Source organism: Lathamus discolor, chromosome 1 (genome assembly GCF_037157495.1).
Source record: "Lathamus discolor isolate bLatDis1 chromosome 1, bLatDis1.hap1, whole genome shotgun sequence".
In the NCBI taxonomy this organism is placed as follows: domain Eukaryota; kingdom Metazoa; phylum Chordata; class Aves; order Psittaciformes; family Psittacidae; genus Lathamus; species Lathamus discolor.
Genome location: NC_088884.1, coordinates 69,969,192 through 69,981,345, shown reverse-complemented (window position 1 = coordinate 69,981,345; position 12,154 = coordinate 69,969,192). Strand labels below are relative to the sequence as shown.

At 52.6% G+C, this 12,154-nt stretch overlaps 1 protein-coding gene across 2 annotated transcripts; it reads right to left on the bottom strand.

Annotated features, from left to right (window-relative positions):
* Positions 1-3,521: 3,521 nt before the first annotated feature.
* Positions 3,522-12,154, bottom strand: C1QTNF6 (C1q and TNF related 6). Of its 2 annotated transcripts, XM_065678981.1 has the most exons (4): positions 12,013-12,154; positions 8,837-8,955; positions 8,023-8,257; positions 3,522-6,534 (listed from the first exon to the last, which is right to left on the bottom strand). In XM_065678981.1, the coding sequence occupies exons 3-4, from the start codon at positions 8,249-8,251 to the stop codon at positions 5,987-5,989; spliced, it is 777 nt and encodes a 258-aa protein (XP_065535053.1). In that variant the 5' UTR covers positions 8,252-8,257; positions 8,837-8,955; positions 12,013-12,154; the 3' UTR covers positions 3,522-5,986. The 2 variants fall into 2 exon arrangements, with proteins under 2 accessions (XP_065535053.1, XP_065535044.1); XM_065678972.1 differs by lacking the exon at positions 8,837-8,955 and having other exon boundaries at positions 12,013-12,100.

Below are 12,154 nucleotides of genomic sequence, written 5' to 3'. Positions count from 1 at the left end.
CTTGTGGGACCAAGGCTGAAACATGGTGCAACTGTAAAAGCCTGTGTAAGCCTTCTGAAGAGCCAAACAATGCCACCAGTACACCGCACAGAGAGAAGCAGAAGCCGGGGCAAAGCAAGGGCTTGGGAGGTGCTTTGGGCTGTGTGTGGAACGGTAATTCTGCGGGCCCTTGGCCTGGAAGATGTGCTGAATTGCTGCCTGTGGTGGCAGGGCACAGGGCTTGGTGGCCTGGGAAGTCCTTCCTCGTGATCTGCCCCACTCCACTGCTTCGGGGGAAGAACTGGGGATGTATGGGGACAAAAATAAAACCATCTCTGTAAGGGTGAGCAGGAGAATCCCATAAGCCCAGAAAAGCATGTGTGGGGCAAACAGGAGAATTCGGCGAGCCCCAAGCACCCCATGGAAGATGCTTTGCCCACGTCTTGCTCTAGGATGTGTTGTGCCAAACACCTGGAGGTAGTCAGGACTTCAGAGCAGGGACCAGAACAGTGAAGATGAAGCCTGCAGGATGTGTGTCAGACAGGAGACCTGCTCTTCTTCTTCACCAAGGTCTTTCTCTTCCTCTGGCTACTTTGAAGCATTGCAACTCTCCTCAGTAGCATCCAGTGAGGCCTCGACACACTTCCCACTTCAGAGGTGCACTCCAGTTCGCACTGTCTGGGCTCCCTGGCAGACAAGGCACCTCAGCAGCTTTCAGGTGAACGCAGGTCAGCATCTCGAAGGCATGGATGCAAGTAGGTTAAACGGATCAAGAAACAACCCAGTCTCACAGCTCCCACTCACCCACAGCTGGATTCCCAGCCTTCCCAGGTGGATGGGGACCCCCCCCTGCTCCCTAGCTTATCCAACCCAAGAGTTCTTGGGAAAAGTGTGAGATTTTGCAATAATCCCCTGGTTATCTGTGAGTTAAGTGACATGAACTCAAGCGACGGGATGGTCTGTGGGTTGATAAACTGTCAGAAGCCTTTGATTTAAACCTTCTGCCCTAGCAGTCACTGTGATGTAACTGTGTGGAGAGAGATCACAGAGGGCTTGTGGAGAAGGGGGAGGCACGTCAGGAGGTGAGGGAGCAGAGCATGTACCAAAGAGTCCTGGAGCATCAACCCCCCTCTACCCACCTTCTGATAGCATCTTCAGAGAGAGCCAGGCTTGCAAAGGGCAACAGTTTCCGCTGGCAGGAAGGTGAGAGATGTCCATATGGGGCTCGTATGTGCATGGGTACACGTGTGGGTGTCACAGCAGGGCATACACTGAGCTGCCCTCTGAAGCCCACCATGGCTCAGCAAGTGCTCATCTCACCACTGTGGTCAGAGGTGGGCCATGCCATGTGAGACAGTAGAACAACTGACCTCAGCGATGCAGCTCTGCCCCAGCATCCACGCAGCCACAGGCATGGTTCACATTCAGCAGCAGCTCCCAGCCAGCAATGGGAAAGGGAAGGTGAGAAAAACAGATGTGGGGCAGGACCAACCCACTGCTGGCATCTGGCTGCGATGCACCGCATGGAGGGAGGCAGGGGCTCTGCTTGCCGCACTGAGCGATGCTGGCTTGGACGTTGTATCACCCCTTTCTCCCTCCACGGACTCTGTGAGACAAACAAGGCTGAGGTGTGAGTGAAGCAGGTCGTCCGGGTGGTTTGGGAGGGGAGGAGGGACAGCAGGCTGGAGCAGAGAGGAAACCTGATGTGTTTCGGTGTGGTGGTCACCTGAATGGTGCACGGATGCCTGGCGTGGGGCAGACTCTGCACCATCATGGTGCTCAAGGGGCTGCCAGAGACTTTTCCCATGGCTGCCCCTCTTGTGACAGAGAGTCAAGGGAGATACAGATACAGGTCTAGCTGTGCTGAGCCCCTGCCCTCCCTGGCGCTTCGGGTGCAGGCACATTCACCAGTGCCTGTGTCCCCAGTAAAGTCAAAGGTCTCCTTTTCTTGCCCTGCTTCTCCCCATTTCCCACAGCTATTACATGGCAAGGAGCTATTGCAGGGCCTTCAGCTTCTCCTGAGCTGGCCCTGACATGTGCTTTCTTCCCCAGAGATAGCACCATATCCTGCCCTTTACCTCCTCTCTCCAACTCTCCCCCCTCCTTTCGTACCTGCAAGACCACAAACCGGCAGGAAACCAGTTTAAAGGGCCATCCCCTTGGCAGATACCTTCAACAAGCCTGAGACATGGCCACAGAGTCCTTTACAGCAGAGCTTCGCCCTGCCAGGGTAGAAGAGAGAAATGGCCCCAGGAGCAGAGCTGTGTCTGCCCATGCTAGGTCGTGCTTCTTGCTCTTTGCCCATGACAGAGGTCCTGACTGTCACCAGCCCCAGGCTCGCATACCACAGGGCAGTGCCATTGCATGGAAAACAGACCGGACCTGGGTGAATGGAGATCTTGTGGCTTTCAGGGCATGGCTGCACCCACTGGCAGGGCAGCAGGGCAGGTCTGACCCCTTGTTCCTTCTATGTCATTGCGGGTCCACCTTGCCTTAGCTGAGCCTCACCTTCAGCAATTCCCCGGTCAGGCATCCATACTGTGATGGGTGGCACTGATAACAGACCCCGCTTGTTACCACGTGTCTTAGCCCCAAAAGATCTGGCTGAGGAGGCTTTTCAGGTGGTGCTTTCTTCTCAAAGTGGGTAGCTTGAAAGTGTGCATCGTAGAAGTCGTTTCTAGAAGGTCTGGCTACCCGTTTCCTCCCTCCTTCCTCACCTTTTGTAAGTATGATAAAGTCACATCCAATCTACCAGCATCTCACCTCAAGGGGCCAGGGACGTGCACAAGCGCAACCCCTGCACTTCCTGAAGGCACATTTCTACCTGTTTTCTCAGAAGTAAATAAAAACTGTGAAGAAGGCTGAGCTCTGACCCGACGAGTACTGCATTTACTTGATATACATAGCCCTAGCTCTGGACTAATTACGTTTTCCACGCCTTGCCGAACAAAGCATCTGGTACATGTCAAACCGCAGGAGAAGCTATGTGAAGATGATTTAAACTCAAAACAGAAGGTCCTATATGGGCTTCTCCTCTTGTTTTCTTGTCCACTTCTCCACTTCAGCAGGAGTCTCCTCAGTTCAAACCCCAAATAAAAGAGAAACACCACAGGGAAATCAGAAAGCACACACGCATATGAAGTACTTGATAGAAGGATGTGCTGAAAATGTCACAAGAGTCCGATACCCCTTAAGAGAACACCAGCATTAGCCCAGTCTTCCTCAGTATAATCAATTATTTGAACCCTAATCCTATAACCCATTGTATTGTCCTGGTTTTTTTGGTAACTTCCAAAGAATCCTTCCTTGAATTTCCTTAAAGTTTTCCCAGCAAAGAGGAAATTACCCTAAATATCTTTAGGGTAATGGGTCTCCACAAAGTAAACAGAATATTGCCAAGGATCGCCATGGGAAGTTTCAGAACCGAGTTAGACTTTGTACCTGTCTCTTTCAGGTCACTGCCTTTTCCATCACACTGTTTGGCGATTACCAGAGATAGAAGGAATAGGCTGGGAGGAAAAAGCAGATCTAAGTGCAAAACAACCAGCGAAAAAAGTTTAATGCCACTGAAAAAAATATATATACACAAAAGTTCTTGGAGTTTGTTTGGTTTTGTAACATAAAGCACCATTAATTCCACAGTACATTACAACTCAGCCTACTACACCTTCCAGAAAGCACCCAATACTCCTGAAATCTGATTTAGCACCAAGGGTTTGCCATCTTGTTTAGCACCAAGAAGCCTGTTAAACACACCCTTTGGTCCCCCTGCCCTCCTCTCTCATGTGCAGCAGGCACCATCTGGCTGCTCATGAGACCTGTCACTGGCATTCAAACACCAAAGAGGAAAGGAGGAAGAAGGAAGCTTGTTTCTGGAGATATTGTGTCTTAGAGAGGCTTTTTTCTCTTCAGGGAGACATGGTGGCACTATACACTGTAAATAGGCAATACCTGGGTTTGCAGCCAGTTGAGGAAGAGAGAAAGGGGTTTGGACCTGAGCATCTCCTCCAGCATGCTGCTTTCAGGCATGCTATGGCCTGAAATCCTGCCTCTGAACAATTCCACGTGCTTGACCTAAGGGAGGGGAAGAAACTCACAGTCTCCTTTCGTTCCCATGATCCCATCAGCACATGTTTTCCCGGGAAAAACCCAGCTTTGCCTCAGTGAAACCTTGCTGTTATACCTACTGCCTCAAGTGACAGTGGTGGGGAGGATCCAGGGCAGAAAGTGCCTGAAATTCATTCCAGTCTATACAGCTTCCTTAGCAAAGCAGGGAGGGTAAGAGAGGAAATGTCCGGAAATTTTCTCAAGTTCATTTTTAACGTTAAGCCTGGGTCCCTCTGCCTTTGCCAGCCTGGGCTGAGTGTACTGGACCTAGTCCTGTAAAACAACGCGTATCTCCCATGGGAGAGCTCTGGAAGTCACAGGCAGAGGTTGCAGCTAATCGTGAGACTGCAGAAGCTAGAGAAGTCAAAAGACTTCATTATCAGTGATGGGCAGTGAAGAAATAGTTTCTCCTGCTTATCCTGTATTGAGACTCAAAAAAGAGACAACTCTTGGCATTGATGTTTACGGAGCACCACAACACGGGGATATAGGCTTCCCAAAGTGCTGAGTCAGCCTCACCTGCTCCTCCCAGGATAACAGCAATCCCAGAGGGATGTGAGACCAGTAAAAATGGTACTAGAAAAACCTACCACTGACATTCCTTTCCCACTGTGATATTTACAACCTGATGAAAAGAGGGAAAGTTTGTTTTAGCCACATGTTTTTCTCAATTGCTCTGATGAAGTTGCCAGAAAAGGGCACAGACCAAATGGCAGGGAAGCCTTTTCATCCTGGGGTGAGGTGCTGTAGTCTCACCTCTATCTCTTTTTCCATCACAGAGGCAAAGAAGTGCCAACCTGACCAGATGTGGAACTGATTTAATAGTGATTGCCCCTACAGCCTCCAGCTCAAGTTCTGAAACAGCGGTCCTTCAATACCAGTGTGGGAGAACCACCTTCAGGAGGACACTGTAATAGCATGCAGGAGGCACCAGCAAGCCTCGGGGTAACTGGTGATACCAGTAGAAGCCCATGGGGGCACATCTGCCAAGACAAGCAGATTCGAGTTCACTGTCTGGACTAGCTTCCCACAACTGGGGAATTAAGACCAAATAGCACCCCACGGGAGGTTTAGGAGGGAAGTATGGTAGGGTTGTCTTTCTCTTTTGTTCTGTACTTCTGATCCCTAGTGGGAATAGAGTGGTAGACTGTACTGACTCAATGGCAGACGCTTCTGAAGCGTCTGGCTGAGTGTCTGATCCTTCATCTCTCCAAAGAGCCAGAGCTGGCACAGAAGAGTACAATCCCACCAGGCCTAGATTTTACAGCCAGCCTGGACACTGTGACCCAGCAAAGTGTCTAAGGAAAGCCAATGCCATACTTCAGAAGGCCATCAGTCCCCTTTTTAGAAAGACAGTATCATCTCCCACCAGTCCTGCATCTTCTTTGTGCTACAGGAGGTTGTCAGAACCCAGTCCATCCTCCGGTCTACAGGTGTGAGAGGTGACATTAAAGCTGTGTTGCAGGCTGCAAAACTGGTGTGCCTAGTTGGGATGGAGAGGAGCCAGGATGCACCCAGCAGTGGGGACTTTCTAGCCCTTTGTGTATATAGCTCCAAGGAGGGACGCATCCCCAAGAGCAGCACTTTAGCTTTCCTCCTGCTCTAGGACCCAGAATGCCAGACACAGCTCACTGGCAGATTTAGAAGAAGCCAATAACCAAAGTTGTGGTCATGAGGGAGGAGGCAAGAGATGGTAGTATCACACTGTAAGTGGGCAGATACAGGCCTGACTACAAGAGAGCGTGAGGTGGGAACCAGTGTGGCAAGTTTCACACTCAGTGCCTGAGACTTGACAGGCCCATTTCTAAGTGATTTGCAGTGGTCGCAGGCAGTAATGAGAGAGAAAGAGAAAAGGGAAGAAGGAAAAGGCCAAAGAGGCCCCGAGAAGGAGGAGAGGCAGTTACTCAGTGCTGGGCTTGACCAGGTACCCGTTGAAGGTGATGTACACATCAACATCATCACTGTAAATGGCATTCTCCCGCTCCCGCTTGTAGAGCCTCACCCAGATCTCATCATTTTCCTGAAGCTCTAGCATGAGGCTCTGGCTCTGCATGATGCTGCGGTCGCTGGGCTGGGCATACAAGATGACTGCCTCTTCTTCATTGTGCATGATGTGCATGTAGGTCTCCTTGAAGTTCCAGGTGTGAACGTTGAGGCTGAAATAGTAAAGTCCACCTACATAGCAGTAGAATTTGCCATTGAACATGTCAAAGTGGCTGTAGAGGTTGACGAAGACAGTGTCAAAGATCAAGACCTGGTAGCCCTCGCTGCTGTGCAGTGCTTTCTTGCGACCGACGGAGAATGCAGCATACTGATGCTTGCAGGGGTCTCCTGCTATGCCCATCTGTCCTTTACTGCCTTTCTGTCCCTGGGCTCCCCTCTCGCCTCGGGGTCCTTCTTTGCCCCATTTCCCTGGCATCCCAGGCTCTCCCCGGTCTCCTTTTTCTCCTGCAAGAGAAAGCAGAGGACACAGCTCCTGTGTGATACCAGAAGGAGATGCGGAAGTGGTGGTGAGAGAGCCTAATGAGGAGGCTCCATAATCAGGCAATGCCAGAAAAAGGAATACTCATGAGGGTCACAATATCATTGTACTTCATGGGAAAGGAGCTAACAGAGATCTGGGTGTGAATGGGGTCTCTTCTTTTATGAACCACCTGCTCACCACGTGATATGGCCTTGCTGGAGACAGGAGAACCTGTTCCTAAGAGACCTCATCCTGAGAGGGAACCCAGCAGTACAAAGTACCACTGTGGCTCTTGACCTCTTCTTTGTCCTCCACACTCCTTCGTCTCCAGGAGGATGCTGCAATAGCATACAGGAGGCAGAGACTGACTCTGCCCTGCTACACACCTCCCCTATGGCCCAATTACCCATGTAGTGTGCACACTGTTCTTGCTGTAGGCTGGAGAAGGGGAAGAAGTGCTAAAGCCTGTGGGAGAATATGACTCGAGAGGAACAATAAGGTGGGTCAGAGGAAAAAGATGCAAGCTGGACTTGGTGGTTGTGGAGTGCAAATTACAGGGGTGGTACTTTGACAGTACCAGCATCCTTTGGGCGTCCTGTATAATTAACACTGCAGCTCTATCCTGAGGTTTGGACAGGCATCAATACAGAGAGAAAGCAGCACCAGAATGTACTTTGTGTATAGAGAGAGGAGATGGGAGTCATAGAGAAGCCTCCAGCACAAGTGACAGCATCTCAGATTTGTGTCTTGTTCTTTTCCTCCTCTCCATTTCCTGCATGGTAATGCAGGTCCCCCTGCAATACCCTGCTCTGGCCCAGGCTTCTATCTGCCCCAGTTCTGAGTCCTGATGGACTGCAGCTATTTCTAGGCTGGGCAGGGAAGGGGGAGCATCTGCCCAGCTAGCCCAGAGGAACCACAGAGCAACAATAAGTGAGTGGAGCAGCATCCAGCTGGGAACAAGCTTTTGCCCACAGCAAAGGCTAAAAGGGGAGCCCTGAAGGGAGGAGCTGATCTAAAATAGGGAGCCTTTTCCCGTTAGCCAAGCCAGCCAAAGCAGGGTGGAATGAGCTGGGGGTTGCTGCCAGTTAGCCTGGAGGTGCTTGCAAATAGCTGCTCCCTCCCTTTGCCCTCCTCCTGCTCCAAAATGCATGTGATCCATGGAGCTGGAGAAGGCTTTCCCACAGCCTTCCCAGGTGCCAATGCCTACCCTCCAAACATGCTTATTTTGCAGCTGGATAGAGACTTCTCTTTCCCTTAGGCACTATGGGACTCTGGAAGTCTGAAGCAAGGAAGGTGTCCTCCCATCTTGGCAAGTGACTGCCACTGCCACTCCTGTGCTAGGAGGGAGGAAGAGCTGGTAGCAGGCAGCATCCTGAGACACAGAGGTCACAGCATGGGTGCACGGACTTCCCTTTCCTCAGGCTACTCTTGGTCACAGCACAAAACATCCCAGGGCCAGGATGGGCACTTACCCTTCAGTATGGTGATGTTGATATAGGGACGGACCTCCGGCATTGGGTAGGGCAAGTGATGGTGGCTCGGGGGGAGCGGTGGGGCATCTGTGGAAGAGTCCAGTGGGTCACAACAGCGCTTGCAAGCACCAGAGGCTGGTTCTGTGAGGTTGGGTTCATCAGTGGGTGCCCCAAGCACAAGAGGGAGAAGCAGGAGGGCCAGGGGTATGCGCAGGTCAATTATGTCCATGGTGACCTGGGAAGATACGAGGAAGTGCCAGAGGTGTCAGAAGGGGAGGCCACGGGCAATGGAGCAGATATCACCACAAAACATCTTTCTGTGGCTGGAGCCAGAGGTGGGATGAAAACAGCATGGTCCTGTGGAGGGAGTTCACATGCTTGAAGTCTCTGAAGGCTCAAGGATGCAATGTGAGCGGTAACCACATGGCCCAAGAGGATGCCCTTCTGCCCAGAAGAGTGGAGACTAGGTGCCCTTGCAGAAGGCTTGACCCTCACTAGCCAAACCACTGGAGCCACTAGAAGGTTCAGTCTCCAGGCTGAGATACAGGAAGAAGACATGGCAAACCACACCCTCCCTTTTGCAAAAGCATGCTCTGGTAGGCTGCTAAATGTATGAGGAGGGCTATAAAAAACTTCTCCAGTCCTCCAGTCACTAGGTATCAACTCTTCACCGGAGCCCAACCCAACAACCCCCCTGTCCCAGCTGGAGTCTGACCCATCTCTCTCTTCAGAAGGGCCCCTTTCCATTCCCCACACCAAATCCCATCCCTCCCGACCCCAGTGCTCAGCTGGGTTCTCAGCCAAACCCCAGCACCTTTCCAAGGGGATGACGGCTCCTCCAGGAGCAGCGAGCAGTGCCGGGTTTTTGCAGATGGACCCGAGGGGAGCTGCTCCTCTGCAGAGGGTAGGGAAGCAAAGCGCGGAGCAGGCAGCCTGCACAGAAATATGCTTACGAAAGACAGACACGCAAACAAGCCGAGCAAGCCCCTCTCGCAGCCTCTGCCCCCCTTCCCTCTGCCTGCGCCACACTGCAGCGTGGCAGCTCACCCCGGAGGCTGAGGGCTCCCCTCGGTGCTTCCCAGCCCCTGATCCAGGGCTCCCCTCCGCCTGCGGGGCCGGCCCCCCGGCCCATGGCTTTAAGCAAGCTAGCTCTTGGCACAGGCACTGCTGAACGCTGGCTTGGACCTGCTCCCTCCCCTCTCCTCTCCCTCCCTTTCCCTCCTTGGCTTTGGGCGCCCTCCATTGCAAACCGGCTTGAGTTTCGGTGCCTTTTAACTCTTTCCTAGGTAGTGCCTCGTCTTTACGTATTGTGGTTTGCTCTTTTTTCTCTGCCTTCTCGCTTCCAACAGCCTACCTCTGGTCAGCCAAACTCAGGCAGCACAGACTGCGGCTCCCTGTGCAAAGGGTGGGCAGGCAGCAGGGCAGGGTCCCACCCTTCAGCATCTCAGGATGGGCAAGGCGAGGTGCATCAGTGCTTTCCTTCAGGTGGGATGGTGCAGGACTCTGCTCTCCTTTGTGTTAGTCTGTTATCCTATGGGGTATGGGTCCCAGCCCTTCATTTGCCTGGCCACACTCCCTCCCCAGCTGTGCTTGTCCCACTTGGTCTCCACACTTCATCTCTCATTCTCTCCTGCATTGTTTCTTCTGCATGTCATTGTGGCCTCTCGCCCCACGCATGATGTTTCTAGCAGGTTTATCTGCCAACTGGGAGAGGCATCAGTCCTTTCCCTCTCTGGTCATCCCCTCTCCCTGGGCAGAGCCCCAAGCCTTGCACTCTGGTGTGTGTCATGCCCCGGTCATGTTCCCTGGTTAGATCCCAGCTGCCTGCCAGCAAAGCTGAGAATCTGAAGCAAACCCTGGCCGTGATCTTTGCCCCTAACCTGGCGCCAAGCTGATGTGCTTATGCTGTTGGGGTAAGCACTGTGTGGATGCACCAGTACCTTGGAACGGAGGGCATTTTTCAGGGAGAGATGGAAAGCATGGCTTTCCTCACACTGCAGAATTTGTTGGGAGAGGATTTTGGGGATTCTACCCAGCAGCAAAACTGGATTTGGAAGCTTATACCCTAGGGAGCATGCACATATTTATCTCCAGGAGGCAGAAGGAAGCTCTCTCCTGCGGGGCCCAGAAGTGCCAAGTCAGCACTGTGCCTCCAGCAGTTTCCAAGAGAAGCTGTTGAAGGCTCCAAGGTTCCTGAGGGGGAAGGATTTCTGTGCGTGTCTACGTGTGCTTGGACTTCTCTTTGCTGTTTTCCTTCTCCCACTTGTTTGGTTTGGGAATGGGAGGCCTCGCTTCCCAGAGAGTGGCTGGCGTTTGGCAGGACCCCAGCACCACTGGAGAAGCAAGCGGAAAACTCTGGGAAAATATGTGCCGCGAGCTGGGGGGAAGGGAGGAAGGGGGGCTGGGAAGCCTGGAGATATTCTCAGGCTGCTTTGTCAGCCTGGAGCTCAATGAACACGGGCTGAATATGCCTCCCAGCCGGGACGGGAAGAGGCCCAAGAAATCCTCTGCTGTGCTCGTGAGCTCTTAGCTGGGCCCCAGCACTGACATTCAGTGAGCCCCACTGCAAGTCTCACACGTCTGCCTGTGCCTCAGTTTCCCCTTGTGGTAAATGAGAGGGGGAAAGGCCAGGGCAATATTTCTTGCTAATGGAGCCTTGCCAGCTGACAGAAGCTGGGTTTTGTGATCCATTGTGTTGTCTGCTCCTGCCTGCTGCTGGTGGGGATTTTGGCAGCTGACAGTACCATTGAAAGCCAATAGATTTTCTGGGGTGTGTGAGAGCTCACACACTGACACTGAAGGCAAAGCTCCTCTCTGTCCCATCAAAGCTACTGCAGTCCCACACTCCCTTGGGTGTTCCTGCCTGGCTTATTTCCAATCATTATATTATCCCCTTTTGCAGCCCTTGACCTTATGTCTGCCCTCCTCTGCTTTTCCAAAGGGGAACAGGTAGCAGGGAGGCCATTGTCCTCATTTCCATCCCACATTTCCATCTGCACTCCTGACCTGCTTACAACCAAGCAAATGTTCTCTGTGGAGGACCTCATCAGCTGGGGCCTTCCGCCTTTGTCTCATCTGACTGCAAGAACAGCTCACAGTGGGCATCGAGCAGGTCTTTGTAGTTAATGTCTTGTCTAAGCTGAATAGGGACCCACAGGGAGCCAGCAAACAAAGACTTGCCCTGGTGGCATTGCCCAGCTGGGCAGCAGTTATGCCACTAAAGACACTTTTTACCAGGGTAGTATCACCTTGCCCCCTGAAAGGAACTGTCTGTACCAGCAACGTTTTGCCAGGGCAGCCCTATTTGCAGGAGGTCTTGGCTTGTATGGCCGAGCATTCAAAGATACGAGTTTTTATAATGCTATCCAGCTGCTCTCTGCCAGCCATGCTTTTAAGTGCAAACCAAGCCTGAAGGCACCTTGTGTGCTCAACAATCTTCCCTCTTCCTCATCACACACTTGGCCTTGGAGGCAACCCAGGGAAGCTCTGGCCAGATTGGATTGCAATAATCCCTGCTCAAAACCAGCTGCTTCCTCCTCTTCCTGGATTTCCTCCCTTATCTGCAACACCCCCCCCAACACAGGCTAAATAGGGGGATACAGCTTGGCTCTCCCCAGTGACTGCTTCCATCCCATCAACCCTCTGTACCTCAGGTATAGAAGGAAGGAAATGACTTTGATGTTTCCTTCCGTGTCCAGCCCCTGTGTACAGCTTAGCTTCCCTGCTGCACACGTGGACCCCTGCTCTGCTATACATACACACACACTTGCATCCACCCGCTAACATACACACGCTTCACTGCTCCTCCCTCCCCAAAACCTCCGGAGCAGAGGTACCAGCCGCACCAAGAGGCAGAGAAACATCCCCTTCTCTTCCCCTTCCTGGATGCTTCTCCCCTCCAGCTGCTTTCCCTTTCCCCTTTTCCCCACCCCTTTGTCCCTTCTCTCCGAGAGCATCGCAAGCCGGGAGGGGAAGCGGAGGAGCTCTTACCTCCGGTCCCCACCGGAGGGGTCCCGCGCTGGGTTATCTGTATCCTCAGCTGCTCCTGGCTAGCAGCACGGGGAGGGAGGGCTGCCGGGGCCCAGCTGACTCCACACAGATGCTTGCCAAGTGCTCTTATGTAATTACTGTC